The sequence below is a fragment of the Thamnophis sirtalis genome, unplaced genomic scaffold (assembly GCF_051295495.1).
Source record: "Thamnophis sirtalis isolate CommonGarterSnake01/CBP01778 unplaced genomic scaffold, rThaSir2_p1.2 scaffold_5, whole genome shotgun sequence".
NCBI lineage: Eukaryota > Metazoa > Chordata > Lepidosauria > Squamata > Natricidae > Thamnophis > Thamnophis sirtalis.
In genome coordinates, this window is record NW_028261385.1 from 1,924,713 (window position 1) to 1,952,312 (window position 27,600).

General features: G+C 52.2%; 1 protein-coding gene across 3 annotated transcripts in view; it reads right to left on the bottom strand.

Moving 5' to 3' along the window:
• Nucleotides 1–27,146, bottom strand: part of PHF24 (PHD finger protein 24) — a 37,254-nt gene extending 10,108 nt beyond the window's left edge. For 2 of the 3 annotated variants that reach the window (XM_087715204.1, XM_087715202.1), the window contains exons 1-7: nt 26,968–27,146; nt 10,583–10,976; nt 4,480–4,665; nt 3,423–3,501; nt 2,939–3,126; nt 2,491–2,657; nt 940–1,026 (exon numbers count right to left, since the gene is read on the bottom strand). In XM_087715204.1, the coding sequence (XP_087571330.1) occupies nt 940–1,026; nt 2,491–2,657; nt 2,939–3,126; nt 3,423–3,501; nt 4,480–4,665; nt 10,583–10,969 (1,094 nt within the window). In that variant the 5' untranslated portion in view covers nt 10,970–10,976; nt 26,968–27,146. The remainder of the gene's footprint in view (nt 1–939; nt 1,027–2,490; nt 2,658–2,938; nt 3,127–3,422; nt 3,502–4,479; nt 4,666–10,582; nt 10,977–26,967) is intronic. The other variant, XM_087715203.1, reaches the window with a different exon arrangement.
• Nucleotides 27,147–27,600: the final 454 nt, after the last annotated feature.

The following is a 27,600-nucleotide window of genomic DNA, read 5'->3' on the forward strand; positions in this document are numbered from 1 at the left end:
TCCTGGCTGCTCCAGCAGGCCGGGGGGGGGCTCTCGTAATATTCAGCCCCCTGGAGATTGTGACTGTTGTATATTTTAATGTTGTTTGTGTATTATCCCCCTCCCTTGTTTTATTGTAAGCCGCCCGGAGTCCTTCGGGAGTGGGCGGCATACAAGATCAATAAAACTAAACTAAACTAAACTAAACTAAACTAAACTAAACAACTAAACTAAACTAAACTAAACTAAACTAAACTAAACTAAACTAAACTAAACTAAACTAAACTAAACTAAACTAAACTAAACCAAGCATGGAGACCCCGGTCAAAACTTTCCACAAGTCTTAAATGTTTGGGGACTCCTGGTCGAAGCCCCTGGTCTAAGCTTTATGACCCACTGCCGGGAGTCCTTCAGGATTAGGGCAGGACAGAAATATGGCTAAAACCCCCGGCATCTGCCAAGGTCTGCCTTCATTGGGGCTGACTAAGAAAGGCCTCATCAAAGACCTCCTCCAGGGCCCTCAACGCAAAAGGCTGCTTCAATTCTGCATTTCTTGATTTGGGGGGAGAGCTCCCCCCTTCCACAGGGCATGGGGAAGAGGGCACCGTCTTGGCACCACAGCTAAAAGCACCCCAGAGGGAGCCAGGAGAACAGCCAGGTGGCAGAGTCACCCCCTGGGAAGACCACCGTATGTCCACCTTCCTCACTTTGGGCACCTCGGCCAATGGGGCTGCCCGGGGCTCCGTAGCACTTCTGGGTTCTCTGGGGAGAGCCCCTTCCTTTGGGCTCATGGTTCCGGCTGAGAAGGAGCTTGGGCTTGCTTCCCACGCAGGGGGAGCCCTTCTCAAGCGTGGACATCCAGAGGTCCTTTGCCCATGAGCCCTGGCTCGTAGCACTGCCCGGATTGGACCCCTCCCCGCAAGCCCCGGGGCATCTTTGGGGGAGGGTCTCAGCACCTACCTGGGTTCCCCTGGCTCTTCTTTGGGAAGCTCTTGGTCCTCCTGCTTTGGGCTGTTGTCTTCAGAGACGGCGTCCGCCTGGCTGGCGCTGGAAGAGAGCCACACACAGACCCAGGCCCAGGATTAGGGGTGGGGACATGGGGGGCTACTCCGGGGAGGGCGACTGGGTCGGTTCCACCACAAATCCGCGGTAGACTAAAGTGCGCTCGACGAAAGTGCGTACGTGACGTCATCACAGCGCGACGAAAACAGCACGCTGTGAGCGGTAAATTTAAAATTAATTAACCCTAACCCTAACCCTAACCCCCCCAACCCTAACCCTAACCCTAACCCTTAACCTAACCCTAAACCTAACCCTAAACCTAACCCTAAACCTAACCCTTAACCTAACGCTAAACCTAACGCTAACCCTTAACCTAACCCTAAACCTAACGCTTAACGTAACCCTAACCCTAACCCTAACCCTAACCCTAAACCTAACCCTTACCTTTATGTGAATCGGCTTGCTTTAATTTTATTTTAATTTTAATTTAATTTATTTTTAATTTTATTTGTCGCGCTGCTGATGACGTCACGTACGCGCTTTGATCGGGTGCGCTTTAGTGGACCGCGGTTTTGACGGGTCACGACTGGGTCAGCCAATGGGCCACAAGTCATCCCAGCATTCGGGGGAGGGGTGGGGGAGTGGATAAGGTGGCTTCATCTGTATGGGCTGATCAGCCGGGGTGGGGTGGGGGGGCGGGTCAGGATGACCTCCCCCCCACAAAGAAACCTCCCTTCTGCCTTGAATCCAGTGAGCTCCCGACTTGCGATCAAAAAACCAAGCCTGGCAATTTCGGTCACAAATCACGACCGTTGTAAAGCAGGCCATCAGGTGACCAACTACATTTTACGACGTTTTTTTGTGCAGTGGTCATGAAGCAAACACAACAGTCGTTAAATGAGACCATTGCTGTTTCGATGGAAATTGGAATAAATGCCGGCTTTTTGCAAAAAACGTCTTGAATCGCAGTCACGTGACCCTGGGATGCTGAAACCAGCTGGAAATGCACCGGTTGCCAAGCAACAGCACAGTCGTGGCACTGTGGGATGGGGAGAACCGGGTCTGAAGAACCTTTCGGGGGGGGGTCCATAGTAACTTCGAACAGTCCGAAGTGACCGGTCGTAAGCCAAGGATGCCCACAGGTCCCGATGGCCTGGGGACAGGGTGGCCTTGTATGGCTTGGTCCAGCTGTGCCTCCAGCTGCCTCCCGCCCTGCCCGGATGGCCATCCCTGGCAGCCCTCGGGGACAAGGGAGGTCTCTCCAACCTTGGCGACTTTAAGACTTGAGGACTTCAACTCCAGTGAGGGATTCTGGGAGTTGAAATCCCTGAGCCTTAAAATTGCCGCCGTTGGAGACCCCAAGTGGGTCGAGTACTGTGAGAGCTACGCCCGGGGGATGGCGACCAGCTGTCGAAACTGCCCACAGGTGAGGCTTCCTTCGCCTGCCGATGGGCAGCCATCCAGCCGCAGGGGCCCAGGTAACCCACCCCTCACCTGCTGAGGTCTTACCTGGCGATGGAGGAGGGAATCCCCGGAGGCCGCTTTCGGAACCAAGCGTGCTGGGAGCGTCGGCTCTGTTCCTGGCTGATGAGCCCGTCCCCCTGGCGGTTGAGGGCCAGGAAGGCCTCTCGTGCCCGCTCCCTCTCCTTGCCCGTCAGCAGGTGCAGCAGCCCCTCCTGGGGAGGGAAGCAAAGCAGAGGGGAGGGGGTTCGCATGCACCCTCCAATCTTCTTGCTTTTGTAGGGATGGGGGTGCCTTCCTGACTCCTCTAGGGGAGGGGGTGGGAAAGAGGGCCAGACCCCCCCCCCTGCTTCTTCACCAGGCCCCTCCCCACCCCCAGCTCAGCCCCAGGATAGGGACAAGCCTCTTTCTCACTGGTGGCTGAGCTGTCCTCACATGGGGTAGTAGGGTCTTTCCTTCCTTCTCTGCAGCCCCTGTGGAAGAGACCCCACCCCACCTGCGTGCGTGTTCTCTGCAGCAGCAGCAGGGACTCGTGGGAGAGGAAATCCGTCCAGGTGACGTGGCCCTTCTGCCCAGCGTCCAGGGCCCCGAACTGCAGGGCGTGGAGCGCCTTTTCTTCCTCGCTGCTGGGCTGCCCCCCGAGGCCCTTGTAGCGCAGGAAGTCCTCCAGGCTCAGGCTGCTCTCTGTGGAAACCCCCCTCCCCCAGTCACGGTTAGAGGGGCCACTTGGCTGCCTGGCCTCCCCCAGGGCAAAGAAGCCCCCCTCCCCCAGGGCTCTGCCCTCCAACCAGAGAGGAAGCCCCTCCCGATGTGACCCCCTTAGTCTCTTGGCTAAGACAGGGGGTTGGTTGGGGGGCCAATCCTCCCTGGCAGTTAGGGAGGGAGTCTCTGCCCTGTGAAGGAGACCCCAATGGGTTGCGATGCCCCTCTGCCAGCGCTCCTCCTCTGCCCTAAACGGGTTGGGTGGGGGGCAGCCTTACCAGGTGGGATGTTGCTCTGCCGGAAGGCATTGCAGAGGGAGGTCATCTCCTCTTCGGTGAGCAGCAAGTTCAGGTTATCCTGCCCGGAAGAAGGGAATGGTGGCAGTTACAAGCCAGATGGTCCGGTTGAGGACTGTTTTTCCCACAGTGGGGAGGGGGGGAGGGAGGGAAAGGTGGGTGTCTGCTGAGCCCCCTTTCTTGCCAAGGGGCCTTGGACGGTTTTGCCAAAAGGGGCAAAAGTCATTTAATAACTTAGCATTAAAAAAACCTTGTGTACCTATATCAGCTCCCCCACCAATCCTCCCACGGCTAAATGTACCGATTCCACCACAAAACCGCGTTCGACTAAAGCGCGCTCGACGAAACTGCGTAGCTGACGTCATCAACAGAGCGACAACAGCGCGGAGACAGAAGCACACTGTAAACGCTAAACCTAAAATTAACCCCTAAACCTAAACCTTACCCTAACCCTTAACCTAACCCTAACCCTAACCCTAACCCTAAAGCTAACCCTTAACCTAACCCTAAAGCTAACCCTAACCCTAACCCTTAACCTAACCCTAAAGCTAACCCTAAAGCTAACCCTAAAGCTAACCCTAAACCTAACCCTTAACCTAACCCTAACCCTAAACCTAACCCTAAACCTAACCCTAACCCTTAACCTAACCCTAAACCTAACCCTAAACCTAACCCTAAACCTAACCCTAACCCTAAACCTAACCCTTAACCTAACCCTTACCTTAACTTGAATCGGCTTGCTTTCAAAGCGCTATTTAAAGCGCCCTTCTTTCTCCGCGCTCACTGTTGTCGCCCTGTTGATGACGTCAGCGACGCGATTTAATCGGGCGCGCTTTAGTCGAGCGCGGTTTTGTCGTGCCACAAAATGTACCTTGTCTCTATGCCCCCCCTTCATCTATTCCTGGCCCCCTGCCTCCCCTCTCCGCCATTCCCCGCCCCGTCCTACTTCCCCAAATCCTTCTGAGCAACCCTCCCCCCCCCAAAGGCGCAGCCATGATTTCCTGGCCTCTCTGCCCCCCCTCCCAGCCCCACCACTTACGCAGTGGTAGCAGCTCCAGCCGACCGCCGAGTGGGCTGCCTCGATGGCCTGGGAGGCCTCAGCCGGGGAGAGCAGGCCCATGCGCTGGAGGCATCCGTCGTGGTAAACCTTGGTGCACACCCGGCAGGGCAGGAGGCTGTCTGCCGTCCACACCTCACACACCTCACACATCTCATCGTTGGTCACCTGGAGCGGAAGGAGGGCTGGGAAAGATCCAAGAGGAACCCTCTGGTCCTGGGACCCCCGCCCCAGAGGGGGAGCCTCTTTGGGGCTTCTGGCCCAGCCGAGCCTCCAAGGAGAGGAATAATGCAGTTGGAAGGGACCTTGGAGGTCTCCTAGTCCAACCCCCTGCTCCAGCAGGAGACCCTCTACCATTCTGGACAAACAGCAGTCCAATCTCTTCTTAAAATCCTCCAGTGTTGCAGCATTCAGAACTTCCAGAGACAAGCTGTTCCCCTGGCTAATTGCTCTGTCAGGAAATTTCTCCTTATTTCCAGGTTGAATCTCTCTTTAATGATCTACAACCCCATTGCTTCTTGTCCTGCCCTCAGGGGCTTCGGAGAATAGCTTGACTCCCTCTTCTTTGTGGCGTTATTGGAATAATGCTATCATACTATCACCATGGAACTGCCAGAGGACTGGAAAAGAGCTGATGTGGTTCCCATCTTCAAAAAAGGGGGAAAAAAACAGATCCAGGAAACTACAGACTTATCAGCCTGACCTCAATACCAGGAAAGATTCTGGAAAAGATAATCAAGCAACGAATCTGCGAACACCTAGAAGTAAACAAAGTAATAGCCAAAAGCCAACATGGGTTTGTCAAAAACAGATCATGCCAGACTAATCTTATTGCATTCTTTGACAAAGTGGCAAAATTAGTGGACCAGAGGAATGCCCTTGATATATTTTACTTGGACTTCAGTAAGGCATTTGATAAGGTAGATCATAACCTACTACTAGATAAAGTAGAAGAATGTGGGTTGGACAGCATCACCACCAGATGGATTCGGAACTGGCTGACCAACCACACTCCACGTGTTGTCCTCAATGGAAATGCATCTTCATGGAGGGAGGGATGCAGTGGGGGACCCCAAGGCTCTGTTTTAGGCCCAGGGCTCTTTCCAAAATCTTCATCAATGATTTGGATGAGGGAATAAATGGGGAACTCATCAAATTTGCAGATGGCACCAAGCTGGCAGGAGTAGCCAACACTCCAGAAGACAGGCTTAAGATACAGAAGGATCTTGACAAACTTGAACATTGGGCACTGTCTAATAAAATGAAATTTAATGGTGAAAAGAGTAAGGTTCTACATTTAGGCAACAAAAACGAAATGCACAGGTACAGTATAGGTGGTACCTTGCTCAACTGTGAGAGGGATCTTGGAGTCCTAGTGGACAACCATTTAAATAGGAGCCAGCCGTGTGCAGCAGCTGCCAAAAAAGCCAACACAGTTCTAGGCTGCATCAACAGAGGGAGAGAATCAAGATCACGTGGAGTGTTAATACCACTTTATAAGGCCTTGGTAAGGCCACACTTGGAATACGGCATTCAGTTTTGGTCACCACAATGTAGAAAAGATGTGGAGACTCTAGAAAGAGGGCAGAGAAGAGCAACAAAGAGGATTAGGGGACTGGAGGCTAAAACATATGAAGAACAGTTGCAGGAAATGGGTATATCTAGTTTAATAGAAAGAAGGACCAGGGGAGACATGATAGCATCTTCCAATATCTCAGGAGTTGCCCCAAAGAAGAGGGAGTCAAACTATTCTCCAAGGCACCTGAGGGTAGAACAAGAAGCAATGGGTGGAAACTAAACAAGGAGAGAAGCAACTTAGAACTAAGGAGAAATTTCCTGACCATGAGAACAATGAATCAGTGGAACAGAAATTGCCTCCAGAAGTTGTGAATGCCCCAACAGTGGAAGTCTTTAAGAAGATGTTGGATAGCCATTTGTCTCAAATGGTATATGGGGTTTCCTGTCTAGGCAGGGGGTTGGACTAGAAGACCTCCAAGGTCCCTTCCAACTCTGCTATTGTATTATTGTATTATTGCAGATGGGCAACATCTATGGGCAATAGGGTTGTAGGAAGGGCTCAGGATCCCTTCCCAGACAGGAAGTGGATGGGACCCCCAGAGAATGTGACTGCCCAAATCAGGGGCCACTAAATTTGCTCCCACAAGGACAGGTGTTAACGATTAGCACCAAACACAGGAGTTTCCAGGGTCTTCCTGGACAGGAGCCACTTTCTTGGACCAGCAGCTCCAGGATCCCAACTGGGGCCAACTGGGGCCAGAGGGTGACCTCTGTCCTGGGGAGAATGAGGCAGCTGGAAGATGTTCTGATTCTCCCAAGTATCTTCAGTTGGTTCCACTATTTGTTCTTCCAACCATACCGGATTCCATTTCTTGTCATGCATCACCTCAAAATAGGCCCTTCTCCTTTACCATTTTTGGGCCTTTTTCAGAATATTCCCCTACCTTGCAACCCCCTCTTCCAAAAGCCGTTCTTTCCTCTGTTAACTAATACACAGAAGTGCATTTTCCTCCAGCTGTTTTGGGATGAAGAACTGCACCAAAATGGGAGAAATGCAGGGGTGAAATCAGAGGTAGGTTCCTACCCGTTCACACCTATTCGGTAGAACCGGTTTGTCAAATTTACCGAGCCAGTTAGAAGAGGTTCCACCAGTGGACCCGGAAAGCAGGCCACACCTACAGAAGAGGTTCCAAACTTTTTTTGAAACCCACCAATGGTCCTTGGATATGATTATTCTACACTATCATGCTCCTATTTATAAAACTCAGTGCCTCTGTGAAAGGTAAGGATGACTACTGCGTTTGTGGTGCAATCAGGACATTGCGTGTGTTGAAGTTGTTTTAACGCAAACCAAAGATGCCTTTTAAAAAACAAGTTTACATCCTATTCTGATGCATGCCAGCGCTGTGTGTGAGGTAATTTAAGGTGGTTCTGACAAGTGTCGTCGGCATCTTCTTATATGGTCACATGGGTGGCAGGCCACTCCCATCCGGTCACATGGGTGGCAAGCCACTCCCACAAAGGAGGCCACACACACAGAGTAGGTTCGAACAATTTTTGAAACCCACCACTGGGTGAAATCCAGCAGGTTCTGACAGGCTCCGGAGAACCGGTAGCGGAAATTCTGAGTAGTTCGGAGAACAGGCAAATACCACCTCTGGCTGCCCCCCGAGTGAGGAGGGAATGGGGATTTTGCAGTATCCTTCCCTTGCCACACCAGTGGTGGGTTCCGGATACCGTTCCAACCGGCCCGGCGTTGTCCACATGGACGCGTGCAGCATGCAAACACACATGCACAGTGCACGCATGTGTCTTAATGCTTCCGCGAGCCTCCATGATGTTCCAGCTGCTCAGCAGAGCATCGCGCAGGTGTTGTACAAGCTGTGCACGTGCGCAGAAGCGCTGAAGACTTAAAAGATCGGTAAGGGGCTTGGGCGGGCGGGTGAGCCCACCAGAGCACCATACCAGAAGGGTATCTGATGCTCCAGGCAGGCTCCAGTACACCTGTACTAGGGTGTACCGCCTCCAACCCACCACTGTGCCACGCCCACACAACTGGTAGTAAAAGAATGTGAATTTCACCTCTGGAGAAATGGCTTATTTTTAATAAAATACGCTTTAGTTTTGTTTGGGTCAGAAAGACTAATTTAAGCAGGTTGACATTCATCGATGAACGGGAGAGTCCTTTGTCCATTCCTCTCCCCATCTCAACAGCCCCGGAGCTTCTGATGGTGACAGTGCAGACAAAAAAACCATTTTCCTTGGTTTTTACTCTGTCATATTTCGACTGTTTTAGAATGTTAAGCCTTCCAGAATCACTTGGTTGATTTGGGCAGCTACCGAAATGGAAGGAATAAATCAACGTGAACTGGGTCGTCTTTTTAGCGCAGACCTGTCCAACTCGGCATTTCCAGATGTGTTTAGACAATGAACAGCAGCACATCAGGACTGTGTCAACGGGGAGTGCTGATTATTATTTGGGGGGGGGGAAACGACCTTTGTTTCACATCTTCCCCTCAGGAGGCTGATTATTTCCCTCCTCCTGAGCTTCACCTGTTCCAGACGTGACTGAATTTTCTATGAGGCTCCCGGAGGAGCTGTTTGTTCTCCTGGCCTCCAAGACAGAGGAGGAGAGAAAGTTTGCTTTGAGGACTGCAAGGTCATTGTGTGAGCGACCCTTAGCATACACACACACACACACACACACACACACACCGCTTGGGCCGGCCCAACAGTTGAGTCTAAGAGGGGGCTGGGTAATTTTTGGTGCCGAATGTTGCAGAAAAATGGCTGTTAACCTCCGTACGTTCTGCAGATCTTAATGCAGGCTGGTAAAATCCAAAAAGGACATGAAAAGTGGGGGGTGGGCTTTGAGCAAATGCAGTTCAGAGCAAAGACACAAAGGTAGCCTTCGACTTCGTTCCTTTAGTGGCTGTTCGAAAATACAATCGCACGGAAACTTATGACTTCTGTTCTACTCTATTCCTGATTCATATTCTATTCTACTCCGTTCCATTCTAATTTCACACTTACGACCATTGCGGCCTCCCCATGATCATCAAAATTCCGATGCTTGGTAACTGACTCATATTTATGACGGCTGTCCTGGGGTCACCCCCTTTTGTGTTGTGGGAAGTTATCACCCAGCCCTCTCCCAGAGAAGTAAAATATCCTGGGAAATATTGAAAAGGCAGAATGTTTCTCTGGATGTGAAAAGAAGCATGTTTTAAAGGACAGAATAGTTGCCTGTAGCTTCCTGCCCATCCCCACTTTCTCAATGGACCATTGAGAGGGCCAGGCTAGCCCACTTTACATAATAAAGACTTCTCCTAGCAAGCCCCTCCTTCAGCCCTTTTCTTCTCCACCAACATTGAAGCATGTGATCCACCTTTTCTGTTCAGGGCTCAAGCCATGTGGTCCTGTCCAACAATAAACCATCTTTCCAAGCAGCCTCCATGTCTCCAGTGTCTTTTCCCCCACTTGGAGCCGAACCCAGAAGGACATTTCTTTCAACAGTGTCCTTCTGACAAGTTGTGTGAATGGGGAGGCTCATTTAACAACTGTGTTAACAACAGCAGAGATTCACTTAAAAAGGCCATATCAAAAGGTCATAAAAGGGGGGGGGGATCATTTTAAAACTATCTCCCTTAGCAACAGAAATTTTGGGGTCCTTGACCCCAATAGCAGACCGGCAGCATCTCAGGGATTTGAGCCGGCCGCGAAGGATAGGAAAGTGACTTTGAAGTCACGGAGGGCAGAAGGATGGAAATGGGAACCATGGGGGTGACCTGCTTGGACTCCCCAAGTGAGGAATCCTGGCGAAGAGAAAGAAAGAGGTCGGCTCTCTGTGGTTCTGGGCGCTTAAGGGAGAGACGAGAGAACTGGGGAAGGGGCTAAAAGGGGCACAAAGGAGACAAGGGAAAGGCTGGTGCAGGCTGCCCCCTCCCCCCTTTGAGCAGCCACACCGTCTGGAGAGAGAAGAAGGTCTGGGCCAGGCCCCCCCTTGCCCAAAATGTTAAAGAGATTCAGGCCAAGCAAAGGAACTCTCCCACCCACAGCAGACTCCAGCTATGGGAATGGATGCTGGTCCTCATAGGAATGGCAGCCAATTGTGTGGGGTGTGCGTGTGTGTGTGAAAATCCAGTCTCAGGTGGGTTGACTAGGATCTGGCTCTCAAGAACCCTGAGAACTCCCAGGGTTCTTCAGTTACTGGGACACTTCCCAGTTCCCAGTTAGCAGAGTCGCGGACTTAGAAGGGACCCTAGAGGTCTTCCAGACCAACCCCCTGCTCAAGCATTACCTATGCCACTTGCAAGGTGGTTGAGAGAGAGAGAGGAGAGAGAGGGTGGGCCATGGACAGCCGGGGCTCTTGGGGGCCAGCTTTGCTGACTGATACCCCCCCCCTTTCCGGGGAAAAGGTGTTCCTAAGGACACCTGGACAAGAGGGGGCGGGTCCTGAGACCAGCAGGTGCAGGAACGCCCCGCCCACTGGATTCGATGGCTCTTCAGACCTTGGGTCGCTCCCAGGAACAGCCCCCCCCATGGAAAGGTTGGGCGGGGACCTTACCTGCTCGCGTTGCTCCAGGCTGATCTCCAGCCGCTGCTCCTCTTCGGGCGGCGGCCGGACGGGGCGGACCAGGGCCGGGGGCGAGAAGGAGCCCGGCCGGTCCAGGTCTTCGGGTTCCACGCCGCGCCCGTCCCGCAGCCTGGCCCAGGCGGCGCTCGCGGTCCTGAAGCCCCCCGGCCGGGAGGCTCCCCCCGCCGCCGCCTCCTCTTCCTCCTCGCGGAGCTCCTGCACGGCGTGCTCTTCCAGGGTCCCGCGGCGGCTGGCGGCCCCCTCGGCCGGGCGCTTGGCGGCGGGCCGTTCGCGGAGCCCGTCCTTGAAGGCCGAGACGGCCAGGCTGACCTTCTGCACCTGCTCCACCGTCTGCCGCCGGGACATCAGCACCCCCATGGCTGCCCTGCCGAGACAGCCCGCGCCGCCCGTCAGCGCAGCCCTCGCACTCGCCGCCCGGGCTCCCAAGCGCAGCGCCCCACCGCTGCCACCCGCGCCAGCCCTGCCTCCCCCCAGCCCTCCGCTGGGACGACGTCGCCCGGCCGGAACCCTCGGAGCTCTTCCCGGGCAGCCTTCGCTTCGCCTTCGGAGAGCGATGCCTGGGACGTCCTTGGGGGAGGAGGGGCACCTGCCGCAGCCCCCCCCGCCCAGCTGACCCTGAAATTCAGCGGACACCAAAGACGCCCGGGGGGGGGGGGGGCTGTGCAGGACCAGGGGCTCCTCTGGGCGCTCCAGCTGGGTTGGGCAGTGCCTGGCATAGGAGACACAGAGACCGCAAGGGAAGGAGGCAGGCAGGACGGCTCCCCTTGCCTCGGTGCCCACTTGTGCCGGGCAAAAGCTGCTTCGGGAGGCCTGGGGGGGGGGGGATTTCCCACTTCCTGGCGTTGTCTTCTCCCCCCCCCCACTCCAAGAACTGACGAGTTAAGGGCTCCGATCACCCCATCTCATCTCTTGGACTCCCTTGGAGCTGCTCCCCCCCCCCCCAAGCACATTCCTCCTCCCGGCTCCCCTCCATTGACCTACAAGCCTTCAAGACAGTGGCCAGCTGACATCAGAGCAAAGGCAGGCTGGAGGAAGGTCCCTGGGGGTGGGGGTCAGAGACGCCCCCCTTTGTCTGCTCCTCACTGGGCACTTCCTCCTCACCAACCCTTGTCTCCCACACCTCCTCAATTACCTTCATTTTCTTCCTGGGAGGAAAAACATCCCGTTTGCAAGACAACAACCAGCCAAAGTGGGGGCACATTAGAATACAAAAGACCTGAGTTGGAAGGGACCTTGGAGGTCTTCTAGTCTAACCCCCTGCTCTATTTCAGACAGGTGGCTGTCCAGTCTATTTTTGAAAACCTCCAGGGATGGGTCACCCGCAACTTCTGGAGGCAAGACATTCCACTGATTAATTCGCAGAATAACAGAGTTGGAAGGGACCTGGGGGGGGGGTCTTCTAGTCCAATCCCCGGGTTGAGCAGGAGACCTTGAACATTTCAGACAAATGATCTGATCCAATCTCTTCTTGAAAGCCTCTAAGGATGGAGCATCCACTACTTCTGAAGCTCTTTGGAAGATGCACTAGTGGGTACCGCATTTTTCGGACTATAAGACGCACCAAGATTTTGAAGAGGTAAATTAAAAAAGAAAGTTTTTGCGCTTTGCAGGCCTCCCAAACCCTCTGCACATCCATCTTTGCAAAGGGAGCGGGGGTTTCCGGAACCCCAAAATGCTGTATTCAGTGTATAAGACGCAGCCAGATTTTCACCCTCTTTTTTTGGGGGGGGGGAAGGTGTGTCTTATACTCTGAAAAATACTGTATATAAAAGGCCTAATAAAATTTTTGTTAGACTACAATGTTGGGAAAACTTAAAAAAGCTGATAGGAAATCCGCTATAATTACCTGCTTGGAATTAGCAATTAAACTTCATTTTAGATGAGGCGAGAGGATTTATAATCCTTGCCTCTTTAAGCAAGGAAAGGAAAAGAGAACCAGGTTGTTCTCAGCAGAGGAAAATATGTAAATGTAACAAAGGTTAGAGGGGAGGGAAGGAGGACAGTAGGGAAGTCAGGATGGAGAGGAGAAAGGAGAGGAACAGGAAAGGCAGAAGAAGGGGGGAAGGATAAAGAGGAGGAAGAGAAAGAAGAGAAGGGAAAGAAGGTGGGAAGAAAGAAGGAGAGAAGAAAGAGAAGAAACTGGGGGAGGAAGGAGGGAGGGAAGAGGAGAGGGTAGTAAAGAGGGAAAGAGGGAGGGAAAGAAAGAGAGAAGGAGAGTTGAAAGGAAGGAAGGAAGGAGGGAGGAAAGGAGGGAGATTAAGAGAAAAGGAAGGAGGAGGGAAAGAGGAAGGGAAGGAGGGAAGGTACGTGAGAAGGAGGGGGGGACCGAGGGAGGGAAAGGAGGGGGAAGGAAAGGAGGAAAGGAGAAAAGAAAGGAGGGAAGGCAGGGGAGAAGGAAGTAAGGGGGGGAGGGAAGAAAAGGGTATGGAAAAGAAGAAATGGGGGAAGAGAAGAGGGAGGGAAGGAATAAGATACCTAACCTTTGATGTTTATAATGATTTGATAGTATGGGAATATCTCGAAATATTGTATTGTTTTTTACAAGTTATGGATGTTGTATTTTCTTTTTACCAATAAAATCTTTTTTAAAAAATTAAAAAAAAATAAAGAAAAAAAAATTCTGGACCTCCTTGAAATTAAAAAGAGGGCCCACGGCAGAGGAAGGAAGACGGCAGAGGAGAGAGGCTTGGTTCAAGGTGACCTGAGGCTCCAGAGGGAGGCTGAGAAGAGCTCCAGGAAGTCTGGGGGAAGGAAGAATGGCTCCTGAACCTTTGATGCTGTTCAGGGAAGAGAGAATATGAGAAGAGGCAGCGCTTGGCTCACTCTTCTTCTCCAGCCAGGAGGCCCAAGAGCAGGACTGGAGCTCGACAGAAACACAGTTAGGGACATGCCTTTATTTTCACTCAGTTTAGAGCAGGGGTGTCCAAACTTGGGAACTTTAAGACTTGTGGACTTCAACTCCCAGAATTCCTGGCTGGGGAAGAGCCGCTGCCTGCTGAAGGAATCCGCTGAGCCTTTGTCTGTTGCCTCTGAGAAATCCTGGGCAAAGGGAGACATGCCAGAGGACTCAAGAAAAGCAATCTTCAAAAGGAGGGTCTGCAGACCACTCCGTGGGAGGTTAAAGTCTTAAGAAGGTGAACAGAGGATGAAATGTACCTTCAAAAGAACCTTTTAAATGAGACGGGGATTATTACTAAAAAATTGGCATGGATGCGTCAGGAACGAGTCTTTTCCACTCAGCCTTTTATTGTTTCTCTGTTTTTACTGCTTTATTTATTGCTTTTCTCATTATTCTGAGCCACTCAGAATTACTTAAGATGGATGGGCCAGATTTAAGATCGATCTCTTAAATCAATCAATCATCGATCAATTAAATAAATTAACCTTATCTCATTTTTTAAAAAAAAAATTAGGAGATTCCTTAAAACAATGCTGTAAATTGGAGCCTTAGGGAACACTATCCAAATACTTTGAACCATGCAAAAACCCTAATTAGGAGCACTTATTATTGTAATGCGCTCTACATGGGGCTGCCCTTGAAGAGTGTTCGAAGACTCCAATTAGTCCAGAATGTAGCTGCGCGAGCGATTGTGGGTGCACCAAGGTACACCCACGTTACACCTATCCTCCGCGAGCTGCACTGGCTACCTATTAGTCTCCGAATCCGCTTCAAGGTGCTGGTCGCTACCTATAAAGCCCTACATGGCATCGGACCTGGGTACCTGAGAGACCGCCTCCTGCCGATTACCTCTCTCAGACCAATTAGATCGCACAGGTTGGGTCTCCTCCGGATTCCATCTGCCAGTCAATGTTGGCTGGTGACTCCCCGGGGGAGAGCCTTCTCTGTTGCAGCTCCAGCCCTCTGGAACGAGCTCCCTGTTGAGATCCAGACCCTTACTACCCTCCCGGCCTTCCGCAAAGCCACCAAGTCCTGGCTGTTCCAGCAGGCTGGGGGGAGCTGAGAAACATCTACCTCCACTGAAATTGTGAATGTTGGTTTTGTTTTTAATATGTTGTCTTTGTCTCGTTCTCCCCTTTCCCTTGTCTTTTGTGAGCCGCCCGGAGTCCTCCGGGAGTGGGCGGCATACAAGACAAATACATAAATAAATAAATAAATAAATAAATAAATAAATAAATAAATAAATAAATAAATAAATAAATAAATAAATAAATAAATAAATAAATACTTAAATGTGGGTGGATGGGCTGACATTAAGTAGATATATAGCTGGTTTTAAAAACTTCAAGAGTGCTTACTAATAGCGAATTCTTAAATTGGAGAGCCTTGTCAAGCAGAATGGGAGAACTCGCCTTGGCCAACCTCCTGAAGCCAACTCGCCATGAGGACAGTTGGTGGCAGGACAATTTTAACGGAGCAACTCAGAAGGGGGACGAGGGAATTGCAGCTCAGCCCAGACTCAGGAATGTCTACCTGGAGAAGGTTCAAACCTAAAAGCAAGACAAGGCCCACTGCAATCCACTTCTCCTTTGCTTGAGTTATCTATTCCCTGTTGAATTTCCCCCTCGATGAGCTGTCTTCACGGTGACTTGGCTGGGGAGACTTGTCCTAGACCTTATCCAGAGTCTGGCCTGAGGACCAATCCTGGTCTTCCACGCTTCACCGTCTTAATTTGGAAGGGATGTTCCCTGCATGCGAGTGACAGAAGACTGGGGTGGCAGGAATAAAACCCAGAAAGATCTTGGGAGGGGGTACAGAAAAGAGCTGCAAATAAGCAAATGATAATGGATCAGCAGCAAAGGAACAAGTCCAGAGCTCCAGGATGAAGAATCCTGGAGAGGAGAAAGGAGAGGAATAGGAGAAAGGGAAAGGCAGAGGAAGAATGGGAGGGAATGTAAGAGTAGGAAAGAGGGGAGGAATGGGAAGAAGAGGGGAAGGGTAAAGGGGAGGAAGGGGAAGGAGAGAAGGGAAAGGAGAGGAGGGAGGAAGGAAGGAGAGAAGAAAGAGAAGAAAGGGGGGTAGGAAGGAGGGAGGGAAGCAAGGAGGGAAGGAAGGAGGGAAGGAAGGAGGGAAGGAAGGAGGGAAGGAAGGAGGGAATGTAGGAGAGAAGGAAGGGGGGGGAAGGAGGAAAGGAAGGAGAGAAGGAGAGAAGAAAGGAGGGAAGGAAGGAGAGAAGGAGGGAAGGGGGAAGGAGGGAGGGAAGGAAGGAGGGAAGGAAGGAGAGAAGAAAGAGAAGAAAGGGGGGTAGGAAGGAGGGAGGGAAGGAAGGAGGGAAGGAAGGAGAGAAAGAGAAGAAAGGAGGGAAGGAAGGAGAGAAGGAGAGAAGAAAGGAGGGAAGGAAGGAGGGAAGGAAGGAGAGAAGGAGAGAAGAAAGGAGGGAAGGAAGGAGGGAATGTAGGAGAGAAGGAAGGGGGACGGAAGGAGGAAAGGAAGGAGAGAAGGAGAGGAGGGAAGGAAGGAGAGAAGGAGGGAAGGGGGAAGGAGGGAGGGAAGGAAGGAGGGAAGGAAGGAGAGTAGGAGAGAAGAAACGAGGGAAGGAAAGAGGGAGGGAGGGAAGAAGAAGTAGGACCGTTGTAAGATAAGATGGATCTATGGGATGTTAAGAAAGCAATCTTTAAGTATATTGTCAACAGTAGGGAAAAATTGTTATAAATACATATTATTAATAACAGTTATGAGATCATATAATTGTGAATGTATATATGAAATTGATTTAAAAAAAAAAGGATGAAGAATCCTTGAAAAAGTGACCTGGAATTGTAACTCAAGGTAAGCTTAATAGAGGCCAACTGCCAAGACTGGCACAAAAGGCAATCCCAGTTTGTCCCAAGGGAAGGACAGCCTCTAAATCCCAGGAAGCCACTGTGCTCTTCTGCTTTGGTCAGACTGGACCCCATGGCTGAAGATGGATCCAGAGAAATGAAGGTGGGTTCAGAGAAGAGCATCAAGGACGATCAAGAGGCTTGCTAAAAAGCCTTATGAAGACAGCGAAAGAAATGGACAGTCTAGAAAAGAGAAGATCAAGAGATGCACACAAACCCTTTTCAAAATGCCATCCTTTCAGGGAACCCAACCGAGGGGGGTGAACTCGAATGGAAGGAAGATATTCCAGCTGAACACTTTCTACCGAAGACATGAAGCCCCAATAGATACAATGCTGTCTCTCTCTCTCTTTTCAGCATCATCACTGAGCAGCTGTTCTCAATGGCCTTCATCTCCTGAATCCGGTCATCAGTTGAGTTGAGTTTATTGGTTTTGTATGCCGCCCACTCCCGAAGGACTCCGGGCGGCTTACAATAAAAAGGGAAGGGGGATTTCCAGATAGTCTACGCTTAGGATCAGGAATGAGTTAAACTGTTCAAAGTTAGTGTAACAGGAAAAAGCTAAGATCAATGTAGAGATGTTATTAACCTCTTTTTTTTAATTTCTTTTGTTTCAATATATTTTAGACTGTGTTTCTTAAAAATCTATACCGTGTACGGGCTCTGGGAAGTCGGCGGGGGGAGGGAGGTGGGGTGTTAGGGGGGAGGGTAGGGCAGGGGGGGACGTATACTATGAGTTAGATTTCACATGTATACCGTTTCTCTTTAATTTCTCCGTAAAAATAGGACAAGCTGAATACATTGACATATAGTAGAACTACACCAAGGGGAGGAGGAGTGGGATAGAAGGAAGAGGGGTAGAGAGGATGGAAGGGAGGGTGAGAAGGAAGGGAGGGAGTGGACTGGGAGAGAGGAGTGGTAGAGGGGGAGGGGAAGTAGGGTAGAGGGGGATGATGGAGGGAAGATAGTAAGTTGGAGGGGGGCGGAAGAAAGAGGTGTACGGAGAGCGGAAGAGGTATATTGGGTTTCTATTTGAGTTTGAGTTTGAGTTTGATTTTATTTATATTTTGGGGGGTATTGCTGACAAGAGGAACTGCTGTGATTATTGTTTAATGTTGTATGGCCCCGGTTAGGCACAGTATATATGTGACTGTATGAAAATGAAAAATGAAAAATAAAAACATTTTAACAGTTAAAAAAAAAGGGAAGCGGGATAAACAAGACAATACAAAATTTAAAATACAACAACATTCACAATTTAAAGTGGGGCTGGATACTTCAACAGCCCCAGGCCTGCCGGAACAGCCAGGACTTAGTAGCTTTACAGAAGGCCAGGAGGCTGCCCTTATGGCACAGCAAAGAAGCCCATCATCCTGCTGGACTCTTCCCTATTCCGTCCATCAATCCCGCCTCTGTAACAGGAAACTCCACTAGCAGAGAACATTTTGGGAAGACCAGGAAAGGAAATAAGCAGGCTCTTAATTCAAACCACAGGGATTGCATTTGGCTGAAGCCTCATGCTGAAAAACTAGAGAAAGCTAAAAAAAACAAAAAATCAGATTTGGTTTCAGCAGCTGTGGTTCTCCAAATGGTAACTGGAACGCTGCTTCCAGTTTTGGTCACTATAAAAAAGATATTCAGATTTGGAAAGAGAGTAGAGGAGAGCAAGTAAGATGATTAGGGGACAGGAGACTAAAGCATAGGAAGAACAGTTGCAGGAATTGGGCATGGCTAGTCTAGCGAAAAGAAGGACTAGGGGGTGTCATGATAGCAGACTTCCAATATTTGAGGAGCTGCCACAAAGAAGAGGGGGGTCAACCTATTCTCTAAAGCACCAGAACAATAGTTGGAAACTAATTAAGTAGAGAAGCGACTTGGAATTAAGGAGAAGCTTCTTAACAGTGATGTCAGGTGAAGACAATTAACCAGTGGATGTTGTGGCTGCTTTTTTAAGAAGAGTCTGGAGAACCATTTGCCTGGAATGGTAGAGGGTCTCCTGCTTGAGCAGGGGGCTGGACTAGAAGACCTCTAAGGTCTCTCCCAACTCTATTATTCTCTTATATGTTACCCTGAAGATTGGTGAGTTGAAGAAAGAAGATAAAATAGACCAGTGTTTCTCAACCTTGGTGACTTTAAGTCCTGTGGACTTCAACTCCCAGAATTCCCCAGCCAGCTATGCTGGCTGGGGGATTCTGGGAGTTGAAGTCCATAGGACTTAAAGTCACCAAGGTTGAGAAACACTGAAATAGACCATACTTGGTTTCCATGACTAGAAAGTGTAAAATCATCTCCTTCCCCATCCATAGGTTGCCTTAGCTGTCAAAAATAGAAGTGGAGGCAATTTTAGGCTACCCAAAGCATATCGATGTGACCCAGTTGCAGAGTTTACGGAGAAATTGGCCGCATCTCTGCTTTGTGTATTCTTCAGCACAAAGAGCCTTTAGCCTTTAGCCAACACAATGTCCCCAGTATTTCACACTGATAGCAAATAGGAGGTTTCTCTCCCGCCATCTGTCACATGCCTTCGTTTTATATGCGCAGCTTCGGTCTGGAGAGGGAATTTATAGGGCTGCCCAGAGAGTCACCAGCATGAAGACCCTCTAGGACAGGGGGTGGCAAACTTAAAGACTCCAAGAGCCATTTGGACCTGTTTCCCACAGAAAATACCGGGAGCCACAAAGGTCCTAACCGGAAGCCCCCTGTTCAATTCTGGAGCTGACCGGAAGTTCAGTTCCCCCATCATAGAGTCTCCTCCTAGAGCGGCATACTTTTTCCTCCACCTGTCATAGCCGAAAGCCCTATCAATTGTGGAGACAACTGGAAAACCCTCCCCTTACCATAGAGTCTTCTCCTGGCGCACTGTGCCTCTCCCCCACCCCCGGAAGCTCCTCTCAGAATTGTGGCACTGATTGACGACGGAACCGCAGCAAAGGGATGAAAGAGCTACATGCGGCTCCAGAACCGCAGGTTGCTGACCCCTGGCCTAGGATAGGGGTCTCCAACCTTGGTGACTTTAAGACCCATGACTGGCTGGGGAATTCTGGGAGTTGAAGTCCACAAGTCTGAAAATCGCCAACATTGGACATATGTAGGAGTTCTACATATCTAGGAGAAGAGCGGGGTTAGTCGATAGCAGTGGTGTCAAACTTGATTTCATTGAGGGCTGCATCGGGGTCGTGTTTGACCTGGGGGGGGGAGGTGTGGTCAGCTCAATGTCAGTCATGTCGGAAGCACCTGTGGTGGCCAAGTGCTAATGCAGGACATCCCTCAGACGTTGCTTCATTCTCATTGTAATCCTCTGTTGTAATATAGTTCCTTGTGTAGGTGTGGGTCACCCATGGCCCAGTTCATAACAGGGCATGCAGAGCCACGCTGAACCACACAGGAGAAAACAAACTCCTAAAACTCCATAACATCCTGATAGTTCATAACATAACATTCTGAGATGTGCCCTACCAATGACGCCCAGGATTTGACCATATATAGACAGAACTTCCCTGACCAGTAGATTAGAAATTGTACTTTTAGAGGTTGTTTTTAACCACATGCTGATTGCTCCTCCTGCCTTTGTCCTATCTCAATAAAAGGGGCTCTCAGACCCCCAATCTGGGTCGCTCCATCCCGAGAAAGATCAGCTCCTGTCTTTTCTCCACATTGGCCTCATGGACGAACCACGGGAACATTACAATCCATCCTCCCTCCTTCCTTCCTTCCTTCCTTCCTTCCTTCCTTCCTTCCTTCCCTCCCTCCTCCTTTTTCCCTCCCTCTTCATTCTCCTTTCTTCTTCCTTCCCCTCTTTACTTATTTTTCCTTCCTCTATCTCTTCACATCTTTCTTTTTCTTTCTCCTTCCTCTTTCCCTTTCCTGTCCCTTCTTGCACGCTCAGATGCAAAAGGGGAAACGTTTCTCCCTTCGTTTGGTTTTTAGTTGGCTTGGCTAGCCCTCTGCCAGCGAGAACGGAGGTTTTATTTGGGGGTGGTGGTTAACATGTGGCCCTCCTGAGCTCCATTTTTGCTGGCAGGGGCCCTGTGGACCGATCCTTTGCTGTTTCCAGAGCAGCCCCATGGGCCAGATCTGCGGCCCCTTGAGTTTGACACCCCTGGTTTATAGTTACCCAAAATCTTTTCATCTGGAAAACCTTTTCCAAGGAGCAAATTGTATTAAAAGGCATAAGCTCATGTCAGCAGCAGCTCACGAACCGTTATGCATTTTAATATAATTCGTTAGACTCGGTCTGTCCCGCCCCACCAATCAACCTGAAATGTCTTTTGCGACGGTGCCAATTGTTCCAGATAACACCCCCCCCCCCGGGCATTCAAGGGAGAGAAAGAGCCAGTCCCGTTTAGAATCTCCATGGACTACATGGACAAGAAGGGGAAGATTGAAGGTCCAGAGGCTTTTCCCCATCTAACCGGGAGACGGTGGTGAACCAGGAGCGACTGTCAAAAGATTTCTCCTAGGGCAGCTTTCTCCAGCCTGGCATTTCTGGATTACAGGTCCCATGCCCACCGCCAAGATGTCCAAAACAAAATTATAAAAAAGCATGCCATTTTGAAGATTCATGGGAATAATTGACCAGCATCAAATTCCAGGCAGGGCAGAACTGAATAATACAGGCCAGCGTTTGATCCCGATTCTCTGATTTTTTTTCTCTTTTCCTGGTGAAGAGGAGATACAGAGCTGGACGGGACCCTGGAGGTCTTCTAGTCCAACCCTCTGCTATCAAGCAGGAGACCCTCTCCCATTCCGGACAAATGGCTGTCCAGTCTCTTCTTAAAAACCTCCAGTGATGGAGCAGCCACAACCTCTGGAGGGAAGTCGTTCTGCTGGATAATTGTTGGCATTTCTACTGTCCACACCTGATTTTGCAGATGAGTGCACCTTGGTCACAATCCTGTTTGATCTCACCGCCTGCACTTTTGATCCAATCTGTGCTAACCTTTTTCTTCGTGCCCTCAGGCCTTTACTCCATTCCGCCCTCCCCCCACTTGTGTAGATACACATCCACCATGCTGCTTCCCCTGCCCACCCCATAAGCAATTTGATCTGGGGATGCTCAGCTCATCCGCAGCCACGCCAAGGACTTGCCCCTCCCTCATTTGGCATTCTCCGCCCCCCCGTCCTGCTTTGCTAACTGCACTGCATTTGGGTCTCTCTCTCTCTGGTTGCCACGGCAACCCAGAATCCCACCTCTACGATTTGGCAGGTGAGCTCCATGAAATCCCTACATCTGCTAAAAGCATCCTTGCTCTGGCTGGTTGACAGTGGACTTTCCTGGACTTGGCATTGCCAGCTGAGCCCATGGCACTGTCCTGTCCAGTGCCACTGCCATGCCATCGGCCAAGGGGCTCCCTCTCCTTCCCCATAAAGGCGAGTCTCTCATGGCACAATATTCTGGCCGCTGAGAACGGGGCTCAAATGAAATGAACGTCGTTCTCCATTTTTAAACCCATTTGAAAAGGTTCAGAAACCAGAAATCTCTCACCGCAAGTCAAGTGGGCCTTGGTCTGGGGCACCCTCCGGATGCCAGGGCTGCCACGAGAACCAGACTCACAGAGGAAGGAGCGAGTTGGCCTCCCCTCTACCTGTTGAGGGGGAGTAGTTGTTGTGCGGGGAGCCCAAAGCTGGTGGCGTGATGTTCAGTGGGGTTTTTGATGGCTGAAATCCCTGAGGAGCAACCAAAGGTGACTCATTTGGGACTGCGCGAATTTCACCCCAAAATCCACCAGAGTGAAGAAGAAGAAGAAGAAGAGAAGCAGGGGCAACAAGGGAAGGAGGGAGGAAGAAGAGGAGGGAAAAGAGGAAAGGGTAAAGGAGAGGAAGTAGGGGAGGGCAGAAAGGGTAGGAGAGAGGGCTGGAGGGAGAAGAAGAGAGGAGAAGTGGGGGAGAGGGAGGGGAAGAAGAAAGAAGGAAGGAGAGGAGGAAAGAAGAAAGCAGAGAAGGGAGGTTGGGAAGAAAGAAGGAGGGTTGTTGCAATATTTGATAGATATACGGGGTGGCAAGAAAGTGACCCCAATTGTGGTTTTTATATTCTTAAACAGATTGTGATGAATGCTAAAAGTCAACAGATAAATATTAATAGTATCTAGGGGAATGTATATTCATTCATTCATTTCATTCATTCATTCATTATTATATTTATATGCCACCCTTTCCCCCCGAAGGGGACTCAGGGCGGCTAACAAATCAAATCAGGGAAGGGGGGGGGGTACAGACAAAAAATGAAAAATAAAAACGATACATAACAATGCATAATTTAAAACACACAACAGTCATACCATTCAAGACGGGGGCAACAGCTCTTTAGCCCCAGGCCTGTCGGAACAGCCAGGTTTTAACGGCTTTGCGGAAGGCCTGGAGGGTGGTGAGGGTTCGAATCTCCACGGGGAATGTATATGGAAAGAAAAAATAAATAAAACTTTTTACAAAAAAAAAATCAAACCTGGCTTGCAGGGGCTAAACATGCCAGGATGCAGAGGAGGGAGAGCTGCCTTTGAGGACCCCCCCCAAAAGCTGAAGGAATGAGCCCCAGGGCTTCTGGAAATCAGAGGACCTACAGAGAGGGCAGAGCCCGATCTGCCTCCCTGCCCTCAGTCCGATGCTTGAGGGACCCTGAGGAGATGCCACTGCCCAGAAGCCACAGCCACAGCTGGAGTCTTTGGGTGGAGCAGAAAGGTGCACAAAGCAGGAAGACCTGAGTCCCAGCAGGGGTTGCCTGGGGGGGGGGGAAGGAACAGGCGCTTCCCCCATGGGGTGCTCTAGGATGAGAGGTCCCCCTCCCTGCTTCAGGGGCCCCTCCCGCTCCAAGCTCAGTCCTTGGGGGGCCCTTAGGGCTCCCTGAGCTTGGCTGTTTTCTTGCAGACGTTTCATGACCCAACTAGGTAACGTCATCAGTGCTAGAAGGGAGTTGTGAGGAGAAGGACTGTAGGCCCTTGATGTTCTGAGCTGGATTGTTTCCTTGCAGATGTTTCACGACCCAAACTAGGTAACATCAGCAGTTTTGATGATGATGATGCTTCCTAGTTGGGTAAGGAAACATGTGCACGAAAACAGCCAAGCTCAGAGAGCACCAAAGACTCCACAGCCTCCCCTCCTCCTCCTCCTCCTCCTCCTCCTCCTCCTCCCCACAAACCCCACTCCCTTCTAGCACTGAGGAAGTTCCCTAGTTGGGTGATGAAAGGTCTGCATGGAAGCCACCAGGGCCCCTCATCTCAGCCCTGAGCTCCTTGGCTAGAGGCCATCCTGGTCCCTGGCAGAAAAAAAGCCTCTGGAGCCGATCCTCTGCCAGGCTCTCAGTCTGCCAAGGGAGCCCTTTCCTCCCACCTGTTCCTACTCACCCTGGGCCATGCCCTCCACCCAGAGTGAGGATGCCCAGACCGGGTGCTGCTCTGGCATCTCTGGTTAAAAGGTGGTTTGAGTGCTGGGTGGCCATTGCTATGCCAAGAGATCCACCTGGTCATATTGTTTCAACAACAGCGAGATGACCCTCTGGATCAGGTTAAGCCTAAGCTGGGCATCGCGTTGGAGGCGTGCCCCTTCACTCCATTCACAAAAAGCAGCAACAGGCCAAAAGGGGTCAGGCAAGGCGAATCCCCAAGGCGGCTTGTGCCAGCAGGTGCCCACAGCAGCAGCAGCATCATGCCCCAAACTCCCAGCAGTGGTGGGCCCACGCCTCCTTCCTCTCCATTAGACAGTCCGTCAGCCCCACATTCGAAGGGGGGGGAGGTGAAAGAGCCAAGTGTGCCTGTTACGCTTTTCCACTCACTTATGATCTCCACACCTGGATGGGGATGGGTGGTGTTGGAAGCGAAGAGGAGGGGGCTCCGAAGAGAGGGGGGGCTGCACGGCTTTCATCAAGGGGTGACTCACAAATGGAAGGAGAGAGAAAAGAGAGAGAAGACAGAAAGAGAGAAGAGAGGGGGGAGCGAACACAGAGAAGAGAGAAAAGAGAGAGGGAGGGAGAGGGAAGGAGAGAGAGAGAACAGAGAGAAGAAAGAGAGAGAGAGAAAAGAGGGAGGGAGGGAGGGGGAGGGAGAGACAGAGAAGAGAGAAAGAGAGAAGAGAGAAATAGAGAGAAGAGAGGGAGGGAGGGGAGTGAGAGAAGAGAGAAAGAGAGAAACAGAGAGAGAAGAGAAAAGAAAGGGAGGGAGGGGGAATGAGAGAAGAGAGAAAAAGAGAGAAGAGATAGTGAGGGGGAGAGAGTGTGTTTATGTGTGTGTCATACAACTACGTGTATCTTAATGGACAGGAGGGATTTCTTTCAGTTCCAATTCGAGGGCTGTGGGCCTTTACTTTCAAAGCCCTTCCTGATGTGGGTCCAGGGTTTGGAGGAGCTGCCTTACCCCAAGGGGACTGTCCTGCCCCACTTGTTCCAATGGGCGGAGCAGAGCTCATCTGCTAAAGAAGTTTGGCCAAGGGGGTCCGGGAGAAGGGCCTTCTCTGTTGTGGCCCCCACCCTCAGGCGTATTCTCCTGCTAGAGGTGAGATCTGACCTCCTGAACCTCCGGAAGAGCCTGAAAACCTGGCTCTGTCGCTTGGTCTGGGGCCCCTCCAGAGACCCCACTACTTTGATCCGGTAGAGGAGACCCCCTCCCACCCCAGGCCGTCGTCATCTTGGTTTGTAGGTTTTCTATTTAGCCCTCCTAATTTTAATTGCTTGCACGGCCTTTTTAAACTCGTAATTATATTGTAAGGCTCCCAGAGTCGCTGAGACGAGCAGCTAAAAATTCAGTTAAAACAAACAAATAAATCGTTGCCTCCAGAACAGTCAGGGGGAAACTTAAAATGTACAAAAGGGGCTTTGCGGATGTTCCCGGGTCCCCTCCCCAACCCTCCCCCCCCCCAGTCGGAGGGATTCCGCTTCCTCTGAGCACCGGCTGAGGGCGGAAGAGATGCCAAAGGATCTGAGATCAGCCAAAGGGCAGAGCCCTGGCTGGCCTGGGTGGGTGTGGCAGCCCCTTGCATTCTGGCTCAGCCAAGCTGCCCTCACGGCATCTCCCAGAAGATCTGTGTGAGCCATCCGTACAGGGAGGGAGGGGGCCAGGCGGTGGGAGTTATGGTCCGTGGGTGCTGGTTTGCATGCGATGTTTGGATGGTTTTAGCCTATCTTAGCTGCCCAGCTAAGCGGCCTGGCAAATAAATCAGAACATCACAGGAATGCCAACAGTCGCCTCCCTCATCTGCCACGATAACCCCCCCCCGCCAGAGATGCCAGATGCGTCCTTATCACAGAAACGGTTCTCCACAGAGCTTTTTCGAAGGTGTTGGGAACACAGGCCCAGATCCACAGTGAATCACGACAATGGAGCCCATTCCTCCCTTCTCTGCCCACCCCATCCACGCAGCCTCCATTTGGCTGTATCCGGAACAAAAGGCCCCAACGATTTCTAACACTTTGCGAGGGGCAATAAACACAAACGGCACATTTTAGTGACCAGGAAGCCCAACCTTCCTCCTGGCCCCAAACTCCAGGGTGGGCCTCTTTGCACATGTCCCAATGTCCTTCTCTGGTCCTCACCCGGGGAGGAATCTCAGCACGTGTGTTTGTGTGTGTGTGTGTATGTATGTGTCTCCGTGGCCCAAGAACACCTTTCGCCAGGGGGAGGGGGGGCTCTTCCGTGGCAGGGAGCCCCTGCGCCATTTTCCAAGGAATTCTTGCGGTGCCCAGCGGAGAAAAAAATTCTCCCCCCTGCTTTGGGGGAAGGATGGGTAGTTGTGTAGATACAACCCCGGATGGGCTGGGCCTTTGAGCCCACAGCGCGGCTCCTGCTCCGGGTCTTTGCATGGAAAAAGGCTGCTGCGTCCCACGACCACCCATCTTGGCTTCGGCCTCGCCCACTCCCCCCCCCTCGGCAGCCCCCAGCACTTTGAAAGAGAGTCCGGAATTGGCCCTGCCGCCCTCGCCCCCCCCATCTGCTCCTGAGCACCGTCTGCTGCTCCCTCCCAGGGATCCGGGGGGGGGCACACCCAGCCCTTAGCCTGCACCTTCCTCTCTTGCCTCGCGTTGCCTTCCGGGGCTCGCCTGCTCCTCCCGCAGGTAGGGACCACTCAGCCCACATCCAGAGCATTATTTCTGGGGTGGCGGGATGCGGGGCTGAAGCCGCTAGAAACGACGCGCCAGCCTTTCCCGCTGCGGAGCAGGATCGCTCGGCTCCCGCATCGCCCGCGACGCTTTCAGGGGCCACCGCCGTACAGGAGGCCCGGGGGGGGTCGCCTTGATCATTGTGGGGGTGCGCCGGTGGGGGCGGCCGTTGGACTCGTTCAGCAGTTCAGGGGATGCGGGACGTCCCGCGGCTCTCCAGACAGCGGCCGGGAAGAGGGAACTGCCCAGCGGGGTCCTGCCGTTCCTGCTTTATAGCCCCCCCCCCCCCAATTGCGCCCCGGAGGGCTCCCTTCTGCGGGTAAGGCAGGGGCGGAGGGGGGAGGCCGGTTTCTCCTGGGCTCTGCTTTGCCCCCTCCTGGCTGCCCCTCGCCCGGGACCGCCCTTCCTCGACCCCCCTCCCCGGCACCCCCCCTCCCCCTCCCTCGTTGGCCGGGACCCGCATCTGCCCGCAGCGCAGCCCCGCAGCGCTCACCTGAGCCGCTCCGACCGCGCCGGCTGCCCTCCTAGCGAGCTGCCCGTCTCCAGCCCATCCCGCCGCTGCCGCCGCCGCCGCCAGGAAAGGCCCCGAAGCTGCGCTGCCCGGGATCCAGGCGGGCTGCCGCAGGGGGAGGGCAGGCGTGGCTGGCTGGACGCTGCCCGGAGCGAGGCTGGCACGAGGAGGAGGAGCCGCCCCTGCGCCCCTCGCCCGCCCGCCCGCCTGGCGGCTTTCAACGCCGCCGCAGCCCCGGGAAGCGCCCGCCAAGAAGCCCCGCCCCGCGCCCGCTCAGCCGCCGCACACCCGAAGGGGCTGCGACCCCCGAGGGGCCGGCCGGACCCCCAGCACCGCTTCTCGCCCGAGTTAGTCCTCCACAGCGGGGCGTTGGGGGGGGGGCAGGTCAGCACCCCCCCCAGCCGGCCTCCGGGGTCACCGCCCCCACCTTGTTGGGCGAGGAAGAGGAGGTCGCCCCCCCCCCCAAGAGTCCGCTCTCGCCCACCGGGTCTTAAGGAGGGAAGCAGCGCCAACCAAACTCCTGCCTTTTAAGCCCTTCTAAATGGCCTCGACCTGAGCTGGGCGGGGCGGGGGTCTCTCCCTCTGGCTTCAAGGGAGATGGTGAGGCCACGCGGC